Source organism: Takifugu rubripes, chromosome 1, assembly GCF_901000725.2.
Source record: "Takifugu rubripes chromosome 1, fTakRub1.2, whole genome shotgun sequence".
Classification (NCBI taxonomy): domain Eukaryota; kingdom Metazoa; phylum Chordata; class Actinopteri; order Tetraodontiformes; family Tetraodontidae; genus Takifugu; species Takifugu rubripes.
Genome location: NC_042285.1, coordinates 18797041 through 18811318, shown reverse-complemented (window position 1 = coordinate 18811318; position 14278 = coordinate 18797041). Strand labels below are relative to the sequence as shown.

Here is a 14278-nt window from a genome sequence, read left to right as displayed (position 1 = left end):
AGTAAAATAGCCTGCATTCCATCTTATAAATTATGGTGGGCAGTGGGGACTTCTGAGCTTCTTCTGTATGGTCTGTTGTGGTCTCCATCCATAAGCTCCTTGAGACTTGGATATCCAGCTCCCTTGTAAAAAGGTTGCAAAGCCATCAGTACTCTTCAAATCACCGCTCTTGAGACCAGGCTAAACCATTAAAGGTATGCAATCTCACGCTACAGGGATCTGAGTCCCTCCTGGCCAGAGGCGTTTTCTCTAAGACTACAACGGAAGCTCAGCTTCCAATAAAATGTCAAAAATTAAATGGTCTAATATCTTCAGTTGAGTTGACATTTAATTGACTACAAATGTGTTAGAGCACATTTATTTTGAAGATGAGTTTGTTCAGGATGAGCTGCTTATCAACTGACTCGATTTGATTTGTTCACCTCTCATAAGGTCCAGTAGCGTCAGTGCATTTGACCGTAGAAGCCCAGTATCCATTCTCTACAATGGGACTGTGCGGAACACGGATTTTTAATTGCATGAAACGGGACAGTCGTTGGATAAACGATTTTGTCCCACCCCTGGAAGCTCAGCTTCTCTGGAGGTGAGTGGAGCAGTGGGCAGGCCTCGGCTGACCTGGACACCGGGCTTCCTGTGTGATGATTGGGGGATTGGTTGAAAGACAGATTCACAGCTATTTTGAGATCTGTCCAGTCATTTTAGCGTTAGGAGCTCAGTCCCATCATGGATTTTGCTAGTGAAGTCGAAAGAAAAGCGACAAAGCATTTCTTAGAATTTGCTTGGAGAAATTGCTTGACTATTGCTTGAACTATTACACATAATTTCAACATTTTCAATATTGCTTCATTAGTTTAATTATTCATACTATTGGCCACAGGACGTCCAGCCTCCTCTGTTTGAAAGACTACCAGTAATCACCACTCGGGTTCAACCTGCTAGATTGATGCCAGCCTTTGTGTGCAGCAACGGAGGGTGTGCTACAGCTGCCATACACAAAGGGCTTATGGATATGAAATATGTATATGAAAGTGTATTGTGTGGTTAGTTGGTCAGGGTCAAGGTTTGATTCTTGCCTGGGGTGCAAAAGGTCCTGGGATCAAATCCCCAAAATCTAGAAAGAGGCGAGGTAGCTCTTGAAAGCATGGTGCTAACTTCAATGTTAATGTACTCACATGTTTAGAAACGGTATTTACACCTTTCTGGGGTCTAATAAAAACCTCCTTTTTAAAAAAGATACTAAAGAGAGGGTTACCTGTAGCACACATTTATAATAAGATTAATAAATAAAAGATCTTTTTTTAAGAGGGGTTCATTGTCTTCAAATCAGAAATACAACACATCATTTGCATTTGTTTTATTAAGCATGGCTTACAGCACTTGTATATTTTTCTCAATATAATGTGGACATAATGTAGACATGCAACCATAAGTAAGAACCTTAGTTTTCCTGTTTCCTGCCGAATGCAACAGTAACAACGGCATTCATCAGTTCTACAGTGGATCTGACATTTCAACGCAGCACAATCTTTTACAGCTTTGATCATTTTTTGTGTGTGTCCCCCCACCACCCCTACCCCTCAGTTTGCTGTCGTATTCATCACAATAGAGAAACAAGGCAAAACCATAAATGATAAAAATATACAGACAGCATTTAGAGATTTAAGACACCAAAGGGAACTCCAAGGCAGAGCTGCTGTGGGACTCACAGACTTGGCAGTTTTCATGAAGAAACAGCAGAGAGCTTGGATCACACTGAAGCGGAGGGAAAAAACAAACAGATGCAGGAGACAGATTAATGGTGAGACAGCAGATGTGTTAGAGAGATAGTCAAAGGTAAAAGTAATCTCTCTCTGCAGACCAAAGCCTCACCACCGAGCCACTTGGCTTGTGTAGTCCTCTGTGGTGGCGGAGAAGTCACCACCGGCCCCTTTCTCTGAGCCGCCCCCCCGTCTCCCTCCCCAGCTCCCTCCCCCTCTGCGTTTAAGCGGCCATGGTGGGCTTTGCTCTTTCTGCTCCCTCAGCCAGCGCCTCTCCTCTCGCCTCTTTAAGCGCACCTCCTGATGCTCCCTCTGCCGGGTGAACTGGAAACGCTGGAGGAACAGGTCCTTGGCGTACTCGTACAGCTGCACGTCAAGGAAGTTGAGCTCCTCGATGCGCTGGCGCACAGGTTCGCTCAGATCCACGTTGGAGGCCCGCGTGCTGTTGATCTGCGTGAAGGCGGAGATGAACCTGAGGCTGAACGTCCGCTCAAACAAGTACTGCGTCTTGCGCTGGAACTCAGTCAAGCCGAAGAAGGCCATGTTCTTCAGGTTGCTCATGGCGCTGCTGAGAAGGATGTGATTCCGCTGGCTTTCGTTGGTGGATGACAGGTTGTAGCAGCCCACCAGGCTCAGGTCGGCCAGCATGCGCACCTGCCGGTTGTTGGCCAGGTTAGACGGGCAGTTCATGAAGTCCGTCAGGGTGACGCCGGACCAGTCATCACCGCTGTAGCAGTTGGGCAGCTCGTCCTGGGTGGGGGAGCGTCCGTCACACATGTGGAGGGCGGTTTTCCACGTGGCTCCACGCTGCACGTGCTTCCACTCACTCAAGTAGCGGGAGACGGGGTCACGCAGCATGGTGATGTAGTAGAAGTTCCTGCAGCCAAAACAAACACAGTCAGAGAGCTGCGAGCATCATCATCATCAGCGTCAGCATCGTCGGCATTATCGCAGGGGGCTGTCGTGCATCGTACCAACAGATGGTCACTTCAGCCTCAAGGTTGAACCTTTCCAGCCAAATATCTGATCCAATATTTAACCACTTCCTAATGATCAGAGTCAGAAAGGGGGAAGTAGAACACACAAATCAGGTATAATCAAAATAAAAATCAATGAGTCCTTAATTTTTAGGAGCATGTGATATTTTCAGGGGGGGAGAATAAAAGCAAAATGAGGTAAAAAAAAAAAAATCCACCATTCCACCAGCGACCTTAATCCGCGCCTGTCTAATTCTTTATGTTCGCAATAAATTTATTTTAAAAAATGCGCTCGCTACCATGGCGATACTGCTTGCCAAAGTACTATAGCCTTTGAACAGCAGAACCCTGCATCAGTAATGATTTTCTGCTTCCAGATGATTCTGTAGTGCAGGATTCCAACACCTGCATATGTGGAGAATAACTTCAATTCAAGACGTAAATGGAAACTCATTAATGCAGAGCCCGAGCATGTCCTCAGAAAAAAAGAGGGAGCAGACCAGAAGAGGTGAACGCAGAAGTGTCGACCAAAGAACATTCAAGAACATTCAATAAACAAAACTTTATTTTCTTAGTTTCACAAAGGGCACATGTCAAAGTGCACTCTGGCTGACAGGCGGTCAGGTAAAGCTCCTGAGGTGATGTGGTGTGAGTGCCACGTCAATATTTTATACGGGACCGTCCCTTCAGAGAGCAGCCTGAGCAGTTAAAGTGGACTGGGAGTTCATTCTGAAGCTGCTCTAAGCTCAATCAACGCTCCAGCTTGAGCACCAGCATGGACTCTGGTAGTTTGTGGACATACAACCTTAGAGCGGCTTTTTCCAGGCTACAGTTGTGCAACAAAGTCTTTGAAGTTTCAATCTCGGGCAGAACAAAACACATGCGTGCTGCAGGTGTGCTGCAGGTGTGCTGCAGGTGTGCTGCATACGTGCTGCATGCGTGCTGCAGGAGTGCTGCATACGTGCTGCATACGTGCTGCAGGAGTGCCATTAGAAGGCCAGCGCTGGCAGCGGTGCCCTGCGTGTGTCAGGCAGACAGAGGGCTGTGATTAAAGCCCTGGTGGCAGCAGCTGCATGCAGCCGCTCGCCCCCCAGAGTCGTCTGACAGAGGATACATCCTCATTAAATTGTCTCAGGGATGTAAACACACGCAGTGAGTGTTGTTTGAGTGCACTCAACGGCCCGAAAGGTCAGCTGCATGTACCATCAGTGTCCGGATGCATCAGGATCATCAAGTCTGCAGAGGTTTTTTCCAGAATGAGATGAGAGGTTTGGTGAGCAGGGCGGGGCTCAAACCAACAGGCTTGTCTCGTCGCTGACCTCCGTTATCATCAGGACCACCTCTGTGGTTATTTTTGATTCAAAAGCAGAGGGAACACTTTTACCAAGGGAACAGACAAGACCTCATCACCTCACTGGTTCTTGAAATGCCTAGTGACAAAATTCTTGATAGATAAAAACCGTAATTATATAGTAATATATTTACAATATCAGGGAATTTTTTCTTTATTCCATTTGTCAGTGGAACGATAAGACCCAGGTGATTACGCCCTTGGCTGGAGTCAAGTGCCTGTTTTAATCCTGAATCAATAATGGACGGAAGGCCTATTGCATCTCATTCCAGCAGAGAGAACTAAAGCTGCAGCACCCCTGCTTCGCCACAGCGCCAGTGAAAGGAGATCCATTAAGCAAAGATAAAAGAGGGATTCAAAGTCTTGGATAAAATGGAAACAATGACGACGAGACGTGCAAAGCGGAGTAATATCATTTCGAAGTCCCATTTAAGTAGATGAGAATTAATAATTTACAGTGTGCTAAACTTTATTTTCTCCATTCTGATTATTCTGTTTGAGAAAATCGTGCCAAAATTCTCTTGTTGCAAAGTTTCTTTACTTTTCTGTCGCCCCAAAAACTGTTTTAGACGGGAAACATTTGTGACTGTGACTGATTCAGAGTTCACCTGGCATATTGAAGAGGCATCAGTTATTTTCCTTGATTTGGTCAAATAAAACAATCAAAATTTTGAAAGGAAATCATGATTTGAGGCATAAAATGGGGGAAACAGAGAAAAAAACAAAAACAAAAATCACAAAAGAAGAGGTTCATTCTGAGCCAAAAGGCCAATGTGACAAATTACATTTAACTCCCTGTAATTATCATCAGTGACGCCATTTCAGCTCACCGCTTCAGTGGGATTACAGGGTTGAAATTTCAGCTCGAGCACAGGGTGGCGCCTACAGATCAAGGCCCTCACGCAGATTTTAACGTGAGGGAGTTTCTGCGTATTGTTGTGGTAGGAGTAAAAATAATTACACAACATATAAACAGACACAAAAAAGGCTGGCGCAGCCAGCAGTAAATGAGAAAAGACAACATATGTCCCGGTTTAACACTGGAACCGACTAATGTTGAGCAGGACAGCGTGTGTGTGTTTGTGTGTGTTGTGTGTTTACACTCTGCTGGCTTCTTTGATGTATTCTCACGATGTAACCGCTTTGATCTCCCTCCATTACTCCTCTGCAACCTTTTTAAAAACATCTTAATGCCGTCCTCCTCTGGGGACGGCTGTGTTGATCATGGCAACATCACACTTATATAACACTCTCCTATGATTTAAAAAAGTGCAAAGGTTGTGAACGCTTCATAATTGATAAGTTCCAGTAATTGAATTGTTAATACCTGTACTTTTTCAAAAGGCGTGTCTTGTTTGTTCATCCAGGGACCGTGAGAGGCTCTCGGCTCTCTTATTTATTGAATGTTTCCTGTAACCAGAACCCTGGAGATGCCATCAGTATCCCTGTATTCTACCATAGAACTGTACGGACAAGAATCAGAGTTGTTGGATAGATGGAAGCTTTTTGCTTCCGCCAAAGAATTTCAAAGCGTTTTCAAAGAGTTAGATTTTTTGGCTCCGTGTTAAATAAAGTGCCCCCAATGCCAGAATCTGTATTGTAAGTTTTCTTGAGTTTCCTGTTTTATTTTGAAAGTTTGTCTTCCCTGTTGTTGTAGTCAGCTTTTCTGCTCTTTCTTTCTTTTTTCCCCACATTAGTTGATTATGGTTTTTACCTTCTACCCCATCATGTATTCCCTGTCTTTGTATCACTGCTTGAGGTACGTCTTGTTTGTCTGATGTGATTTTGGATCTTTGCTGGCCCCTTATCTGCTTGGTTGCCTGAATCTGTTAACTATTTCACGTATGACCACCTGCTTCTTATTGGATTAAAGATTTTTCCACGCCAGACTTTGTTTCTACGCCTCACTTCCTCTTTTTGCACTCGGGCCGTCATTCTCCAGCCTTCTAACTCATATGTAAAACATTCTTAAAGGAAAAAAAACGTGTAATGGCACTTTGTCTTCAAAAGGTTTTGAATAAATGCAAAAGCAAAGAGGTGCAGATCAGCCAGATCTTTGGCGGATAGGACTGAAAACACATTTAGTTGTTTTGTCTGTTCTTGTCATCAATATTGGAGCCAAAACTAATTCAGATCCAGATTTAAGTTTATTGTCGTATGTATAGAAGAAAAAAGTTCCTTGTACAGCAGAATTCTTACATTGCTTCCCACAAGAAATGCCAGAACAAACTTTTAAAAAAAAAAAAACGTAATATGAAAATAGTACAAAAAAAAAACAATTAAAAAAGAAATAGTGCAAAAAGAAATAGTCAAGAAGTACTTTGGTTACATACAAATAATAGTAACGTGCAAATGCAGCGCGGATATGTGCAAATGTTCAGAGGGATGTGTGCAAATCTATTGTGTGAGGTAGTGCGTGGTTGTAAGTCCTGTCAACTGTTCAGGAGTCTGCTGGCAGTTGTGCAGGACTTCTTCAGCCTGGAAGTCCTGCATTCACACTTGTGTACCTCCGGCCTGAGGGCAGAAGTGTGAAGTGTGGGTGGGGTCCTTCAAGATGGAGGCAGCTCTACTGCGGACTCTGCGGTGGTGGATGCTCTGCAGGGAGGGCAGCGGAGTCCTGGTGATCCTCTCGGCAGTCCTCACCAAATAACTGAGGATTTCCTGCGACATGCCAAACTTCCTCAACCTCCTCATGAAATACAGCCGCTGTTGAGCCCTCTTGACTAGCTGTGTGGTCTTACATGTCCAGTTAAGGTCCGCTCTGATGTGGACGCCCAGGTGAAGCTACTCACCCTCTCCACTTCATGTCCACTATCATCCCCTTAGTCTTGTCTGTGCTGAGGGTGAGGTTGTTGTCCTCACACCATGACACCAGACTGGCCACCTTCCTTCTATTGACCGCCTCGCCCTGTCAGTGATGTGTCCTATCACCGCGCTGTCGTCCTCGAACTCTTGGATGATGTTGTCCTTGTGGGAGGTGACACAGTCGTGGGTGAACAGGGAGAAGAGGATGGGGCTGAGGACAAATCCCTGAGGGGTGCCAATGTTTGTAATGATGCTGGCTGAAGTCCAGTTTCCGATCCTGACAGACTGGGGCCTGCCAGTCAGAAAGTCCAGGAACCAGTCACAGAGGGTGTGATGCAGAGCAAGTGTGGACAGTTTGTGGGTGAGTTTGTGAGGGATGACCATAGGAATAGTGTAGGGCAGCAGCAACGGCATCTGAGGTGGACCTGTTGGGCCGGTAGGCATACTGCAGGGGGTCCAGGGTGTCTGGTATGCTGCTCTGAATGTGGGTCAGCACCACTCTCTAGAAACACTTCATAATGATTGGAGTGGGTGCTACTGGCCTCTAGTCATTCGTGCAGGTGGGTAGACTCTTCTTGGGGAGGGGGACGATGGTTGGGCTCCTGAAGCAGGGTGGAACAATACTCAGGCTAAGGGAAGGGTTGAAGATGGAGGTGAGAACATCAGCCAGCTTGTTGGCACATGCTCTGAGGGCCCACCCAGGGATATTGTCTGGTCCAGCTGCCTTGTGGGGGTTGATCTTCCTCAGGGCCTTGTGTAATTGGTCTGATGATATGGTTGGTGAGGGGGAGGGAGGAAGTGTCCCGGTGAGGTCTTGAAGAAGGTGTAAAAGGTATTGAGGTTGTCCGGTAGGCTGTTGTTGGGGCTGATGGTGGTCCTGTAGTCTGTGATGTGCTGCAGACCTTGCCACATCCGCCCGGGGTCCGCAGTGGTGTAGAAGCCATCCAGCCTCTCCCTGTAGTGCTTCTTGGCTGCTGTGATCACTAATCACTTGTGTGTCCTTAAACAGATTTAGCTAAAAGCACCAAAGCTTGATCTCCGGCTCTGCCTCTCCAGTTGTGACTCCAGCCAGTCTGAATAGCGGCCTCTCCTGGGTGTTCACCACAGCGGTCGTGTCAAACAGCCTTTGTGGAGCCACGACACTTTCCTGACGTTCGTCAGACTACTCCTGCTGCTGAGTTCATATCCCTCTGTGTTCCTGCGACTCCACGCTGTGCCGAGAGTTGACTATCAATCTGCTTTTGATTGCCTATTCATTTAATGGTGCAATTTTAGCTGTCGTTTATTACAGCGGGGTAAGAATGGGCACTAACTCTCATCAACATAGACATAAAATCGCTTAAAGATGCCAGTGAAGAAAATAATTTTACCTCAGCTTGTGAGCATGCTGTCTCCTTTGAGTCACAAAATGTAATGTTGTTCTTTACACTGTGAGCATGGTGCTTAAATTACCACAACTCAAGAACAATGAACTTTTGATTGCTGTCATTTTTATTGCAAACATTATTGTCTAGGTGAGCCTACGAGGCCCTGCTCAAGGTTTTCCGGAGAGCTCCAGACAATCTCAATTGTAACAGACACGATATAAATCAAAATTGAATTCAATTTAAGATACTTTTATGAAGACATGTTTTTATAACTGGAAAACTGTGACAATTTCCATTAACAGTCTGACTAGCTGTATGTCTGCATCTACACTGAGAGCCTAGAAACTTTAATTAGAATGGCTAGACTGTTAAATTAGATTTGATGGTGAAGAATGACTGGATTGTGACTCCAGAGCATGAAAGAATATCAGATTCAGTGCTGTCTGTGCCAGGAAGTAGACAAATACAATAGATACAAAGCACAAAAGAATATTATTAATAATGTTCCAGAGCACCTGTTAATGCTTCCTCTATTAAAAATAATTAATTCCTCAGAATTTCTTCAATATTTCAATATTTTGTTACCACAGCTAACAGCAGTAATCTGTAGCCAGGCCTGTGTTTGTATGCTTGAATCTTTGATTTTCAGGTGAACTCTCTTAATGATGCCGTGTCTTCACTGGCTCAGAAAGAGCTAATGAGTTAAAGTGGACATGAAACAGCGGCAATGGCTCGTTCTAAGAAACGAGTGATCTCTCCCACAACAGCCAGGAGTTGTCCGTCTGGAATGCAGCAGTCATTAATTCACCTGTGAGCTTCCTTCAGTGCGGCGCAGCAATGTCCGTGCAACCAGAGCTGCTCTATTGTCACTGTTTCCGAGACACTTGATGGAACGGAGCTGTCGGCGTTTATCCTGACGCCTGACACAGAACCAGTCCGTTTGTCCATTCAGTCAAAAACTGGGTTTAACTGGTGAAATATGACCGTCACCATATCTGAGGCAAACCAATCTTAAAGATAAGCCCGCTAAATTCCTACAATACATCAAATAAATCTTGCAGTTCTTGAACATTATCAGTCCAACACACATTGTTTTAAACCCTCTGTCTTTGTATTCGTGATACAAAGCACTGAATTCCCTTTTTTAATGGTTGTCTTGATAGCTCCAGTCACTTTGTGGAATCCTTGGGAAAACCAGGAATTACCTCAAAACCAGACCGCATCTTTTCTGTCTTGTTGTGATGAACAGGTGAGACATGAGCCTCTCTTCCACTGCAGGAACTTGTATTACTTAAGGATTAAGCATACAAACTTGTTTATTTCATTCTTACAAGCTTCAATTTTAAATATGGAGCAAAGGAAGAGAATCACAAATAGATCGACAAGAAGCCAAGACCGAGTCTCTAGAAGACAGGGCGACAGGCCAGTGGTGTTCTGAGCTGTTCATTATCAAATTCGCTAAAGTTGGAGAAGGTGGAGGCACTGACAAACTGTCTCTATCAGTCGATATACGTCCCTATAATATAACATTATATTTTCCTTTTATCTTTAACAACTTTCAACATTATGAAGTCAACGTTATGAAAACCACTCCTGCAAATCCATTCTGAGATAAATGTCAGAAGGCAGAGGAAAACCCATTAGAGGACAGTTTACAAAGCTCTTTTAAATGAAGCTGCAGACTTCTGCTTTAAATGTTAACGGCTCCACTTGAATTTATAGTCATATTTAAAACACTTTTAGGATTTTTTTAAAAGGTCATAATAAATTAACTATATGTAAAATTCTGTGGCTATACAGTTTAAAAATGTGAATATTAAGATCCACATGAAACAGCCAGCTATTAAACTATATGTACACTGACTGTGGTGATTGATATTTCTAGTATGCGGCACCTCTGATTTAACCTTTACATTTTCCTGTAATGACAGCATTGTGAAAGAGCCAAATTGTGCTTTTGATTCATTACATTTTCAATCAGTCCAGCACAGACTAGCACTGGGCCTCGTCACAAGGCTGTCAGTGTGAATTCTAATATTCCGGCTCCTGGCACACAGCGTGCTGAGGAACATTTAGTCGTCTGCTTGACATTCACAGTCCACAAGGTTTTCATTTGCACTGAAATCACTGCGTAAGAAGGCAATTTAGCTCTCTCATTAAAAAGACATGAACGCCTCACAACTTAATGGCATCCCTCAAAGGAAAAGAGGGCGCCTTTGGAGTTTTGAGGTTCCATCTTTGGGTCTTCACGTGTAGAGCAGCGCTGGGTCAGTGTTCACTTTCACCAGGACAGAATAAAGTGGTGTCCTCCAGCTGCAGAAGCTCCGAGGTGCTCTCACACCACACGCGCTGACGTTTCCCTGAGCTACGCGTCTCCTTGCATCAGTTAGGCTCTTTTCACTTTAATCCAAACACTGCACATCCTTCATTAGCATGCATAACGATCAAATCACTTACAGTTACTGTACCAGCACAGCTGCAATGAGAATTCGAGCACCAGTAACTGTGATCTTAATTAACACCAACCCAGCATGTTTCTTATCTGATTAGCTCACTGCAAAACATATGTTGCTGTTAAAAATGAATGTAGCAGCTACAATTCTTGCCGTTCTTTTCACTTGAAATACAACGCAGACTATTTATGTTTTCTGAAAGAGTCAGTGGAATTTACAGTGATGTTTTCCAGAGTTGTTTTACACTGGATGATATAATATAGCGAGTTGTCTATGGCCAATCTTTGTGATACAATGAACCAGTAAGCTTTTAAAAAGGTTAATGAGGTCAATCCATTAAAGTTTGTGGAACTGAATTTGTAAGAAACTCTGACTGGCTGTTGGTCTTTAGACCTTCTGCCAACGCTGTGGTGGAAATAAAGATTGTGTGATATGTGGATCACACAGGTGTCGGGGCTGCATATTTAGAGGGAAAATGGGGCAGTTTCTAGCATGAACATGTGTGAGTCACCACGCGAGATCTCGGCAGCGCATGTGTGTGCCTCTCTGTGCTGTTCTGTTTCTCTCAGTCGAGATGAGACAGGAGACATGTATTATTTGTAACCAATACCATTCCTTAATGTGTCTGCGCTCCCCCTCGCAGCCCATAATGGACCTTTTTTGATGTTCTCCGCATCTTGTTGGGCTTTTGATGGTGACGGAATGGGGACAGCTGGTGTCACCTGGGAAGAAACAAGGGGAACGCTGGGACCTTTCATTTACTTGTCAGGAAGCTAGCATTGTGTGCACTTGACACGGTGTGCACATGCCGTGCACGCTCTTTTCTAGACTGCCTTTTTACGAGGAATAAACATGCCCGAAAATTGCCGATGGTGGACCAAAGAGTCGTGAAGCACCTGGCATTTTTCAGGTGATGCTCAGCCCTTATCCAATAATGTAACACAAAGAGTGACCTTGCTGCATTGAGCCCAGGTGAAAAACCTTTTGGGGAAGATAGGACCTAAATTCCTAGCTGTACACTGGGCGAAGATTGAACACACCTCTAGAGAAATCAGCTAAGAATGCAGTTGTTGCACCATCTGGCGCTGATCTGAATTGCTGTGTATCTTTAATGAGATCTGTCTTCTCATTTCAGCTCCTCGGGGAGCACCTGTTTGACCTCCTCTGCTCATCAGCTGGCAGAGAACAAAGATGTGAGCGGCAGATAGGCAGTGTCAACACAGTAATGTACACAGTGACACACCAATGGCAAAGTACAGGACGTCTCCAGTGTGAAATGCTGCTAAAATGGACAGGAGCATTTCCACTTCCATCCATGGCTTCAGCGAGTTGGTCTACAGAGGAAATTAATACAAAATTGGAGGAAATATGCTCAGATAAATGTAGATCTAAGACAGGAAATGTGTCTCCCTACTGTTCTGTAATTTCAGGCCAATCAGGCGTTGTAATATGTCGGTGCAGTTTCAATTATAAAGCAGGGAAAATCAAGCTGTCGAATAAAAGACCCCTCTTATCATCTCTCACTTCCAAAAATTGTTCCAGGAGACGGTGGAGGAGGAGACGAGGCGTGCACCAGCATGGTCCTTGAATTAATGATACAGCTGGAGAAGAGATGCGAGGGCGCACGCAGGCGGCGGAGACGCAGCACATGACAGAGAGCTGGAACCAGGAAGATCTGGCTGCTTCATCTCACAAAGCTCCATGCTTTCATGCTTTTGTATTTCATCTCTCAGCAGTTGTGCAACTCATAGATATTTTTCTTTGTGGAATTACTGTGATTATGAAGACCGCCGTCACCATCACCCCGAGTGTTGCCAAGCCTCATACCCCGTCATCACAAGACCGTTACCTAGTGACCAACGAAGAAAGCATAATAGTTTCTGCTCTGGTCATCTACAATTGGGAGAAAATCCCCGACTTTAGGTTGCAAACCTCTAATGTGAAATGAGGCGGCACCTGGTAAAATGTTGATGACATTGTTAGGAAATGTATTTGCTTTTTACCAGGTTTTATTGCAGTTGGATGGATGGATGGATGGATGGATGGATGGATGGATGGATGGATGGATGATGGATGGATGGATGGATGGATAGATGGATGGATGGATGGATGGATGGTGGATGGATGGATGGATGGATGGATGGATGGATGGATGGATGGATGGATGGATGGATGGATGACATGCAGGTCTTCACTAAATCTACATAATTAAATCCTGAACTGGGAATTATTTGGATCTGTACCCTATTGATCTGTGGAATGACTTTTTATTGTTAATAAAACACGTATGTACAAAGAAATACAAAGACAAAACGCAGCTTTTTTAATTTATTCGCTATTGGCGAGACTCCAAATTCCAATAAAGCAGCAATCTGTTTTTAGCATCACAGCGCTGGAGAATATAAAGAAATTTAAATTAAATTTATTGCCAAATTTAGGAGGCAGACAGAGTGCTGTGGCTGCTGCTGGGAAACTGGCTGATGAGATCAGCAAGAATAAACCAACAGAGAAAGTCTGAGGGCCATTCAAAGTAAACAAGATGCTAACCTGTCCTGCAGGGCTGAGGGGAGGCTGAAGACAGCACCAAACCCCCCCAAACCAACACAACAGATTTCATCGAGTTTTTGTTTAAATATAGTGAGTCCAGAGGCCTTAATGTGCTTTAAATACCATCAGATTAGCTCAAATACAGGGTCCATGACAGTTGCATCCAGATTTGTTATCTAGATTTTAACACAAGAACAGGAAATTACTAATAAATAATATGGACATTATCACAGTTAATCATTTTTAAGAGCCAACAAGGAAATCTATGGATGATTCCACCATGAGGGTTTCACACTCCCACCCTGGGTGAGTTGTAATTGATGCATTTAATAATGAACAACAGAGTCTGAGACTTCCGGAGGTGTAAAAAAAAAACAGGTTTGCAGAACGACCACTAAAAATTCGCTCAGCTCATAATTTACACGCGTGTCTATGGGCAATAAAACAGCTGTTTCAGTCATCATTGCACTTTTAAACAGTTCTCTCCATCTGAAATAGCTGTAATCATCGCGCATAAAAGTTTTAATTTCTTTTAATGCCCGTTTGAAACGGACGGACCTCGGCTAATGCAGTTGTCAGCCGCGTTGAGCAAATTGGACGGCAAACGATGTGGATATATTTCCTGCCACTGAAGAGCTGCAGGATTTTCCTGGCTCTTCCCCCGCTCCTCCCCGCGTTACACCGGCATGGATGCTGGTTTTTGACAACCACCACCGTTCGGCGTTATTAATGTTTCCGAAATTTGATCTCTCCAAGCGGGCCAGCTGGGGGAGAGGGAGGGAGGAGAGGCCCTGCAGATCAGGTTGATGATCTACATTTCTGCAACTGGTTTCAGCCTCTGCTTGGCATGAAGAATCAAGCCAGCAGCACTGGAAATGTTTTCAATCTGGCTCTAATCCCCACACTGCTGAGAATATGGATTTAGACAGAAAGAGGGAGAGAGAGCGCTCTAATGCGGAAGATAAATGGATGCTGGGGAGAGAAAGAGAAAGAGAAATAGGAAATAGATAATAAGAAGATA

The 14278-nt window shown here is 44.3% G+C and overlaps 1 protein-coding gene across 1 annotated transcript in view; it reads right to left on the bottom strand.

Moving 5' to 3' along the window:
* Nucleotides 1–1339: 1339 nt before the first annotated feature.
* The window catches only part of hs6st3b (heparan sulfate 6-O-sulfotransferase 3b), a 37911-nt gene continuing 24972 nt past the window's right edge, over nt 1340–14278 (bottom strand). Inside the window, exon 2 of the mRNA XM_003961887.3 lies at nt 1340–2634. Within this exon, the coding sequence (XP_003961936.2) occupies nt 1866–2634 (769 nt within the window). The 3' untranslated portion in view covers nt 1340–1865. The remainder of the gene's footprint in view (nt 2635–14278) is intronic.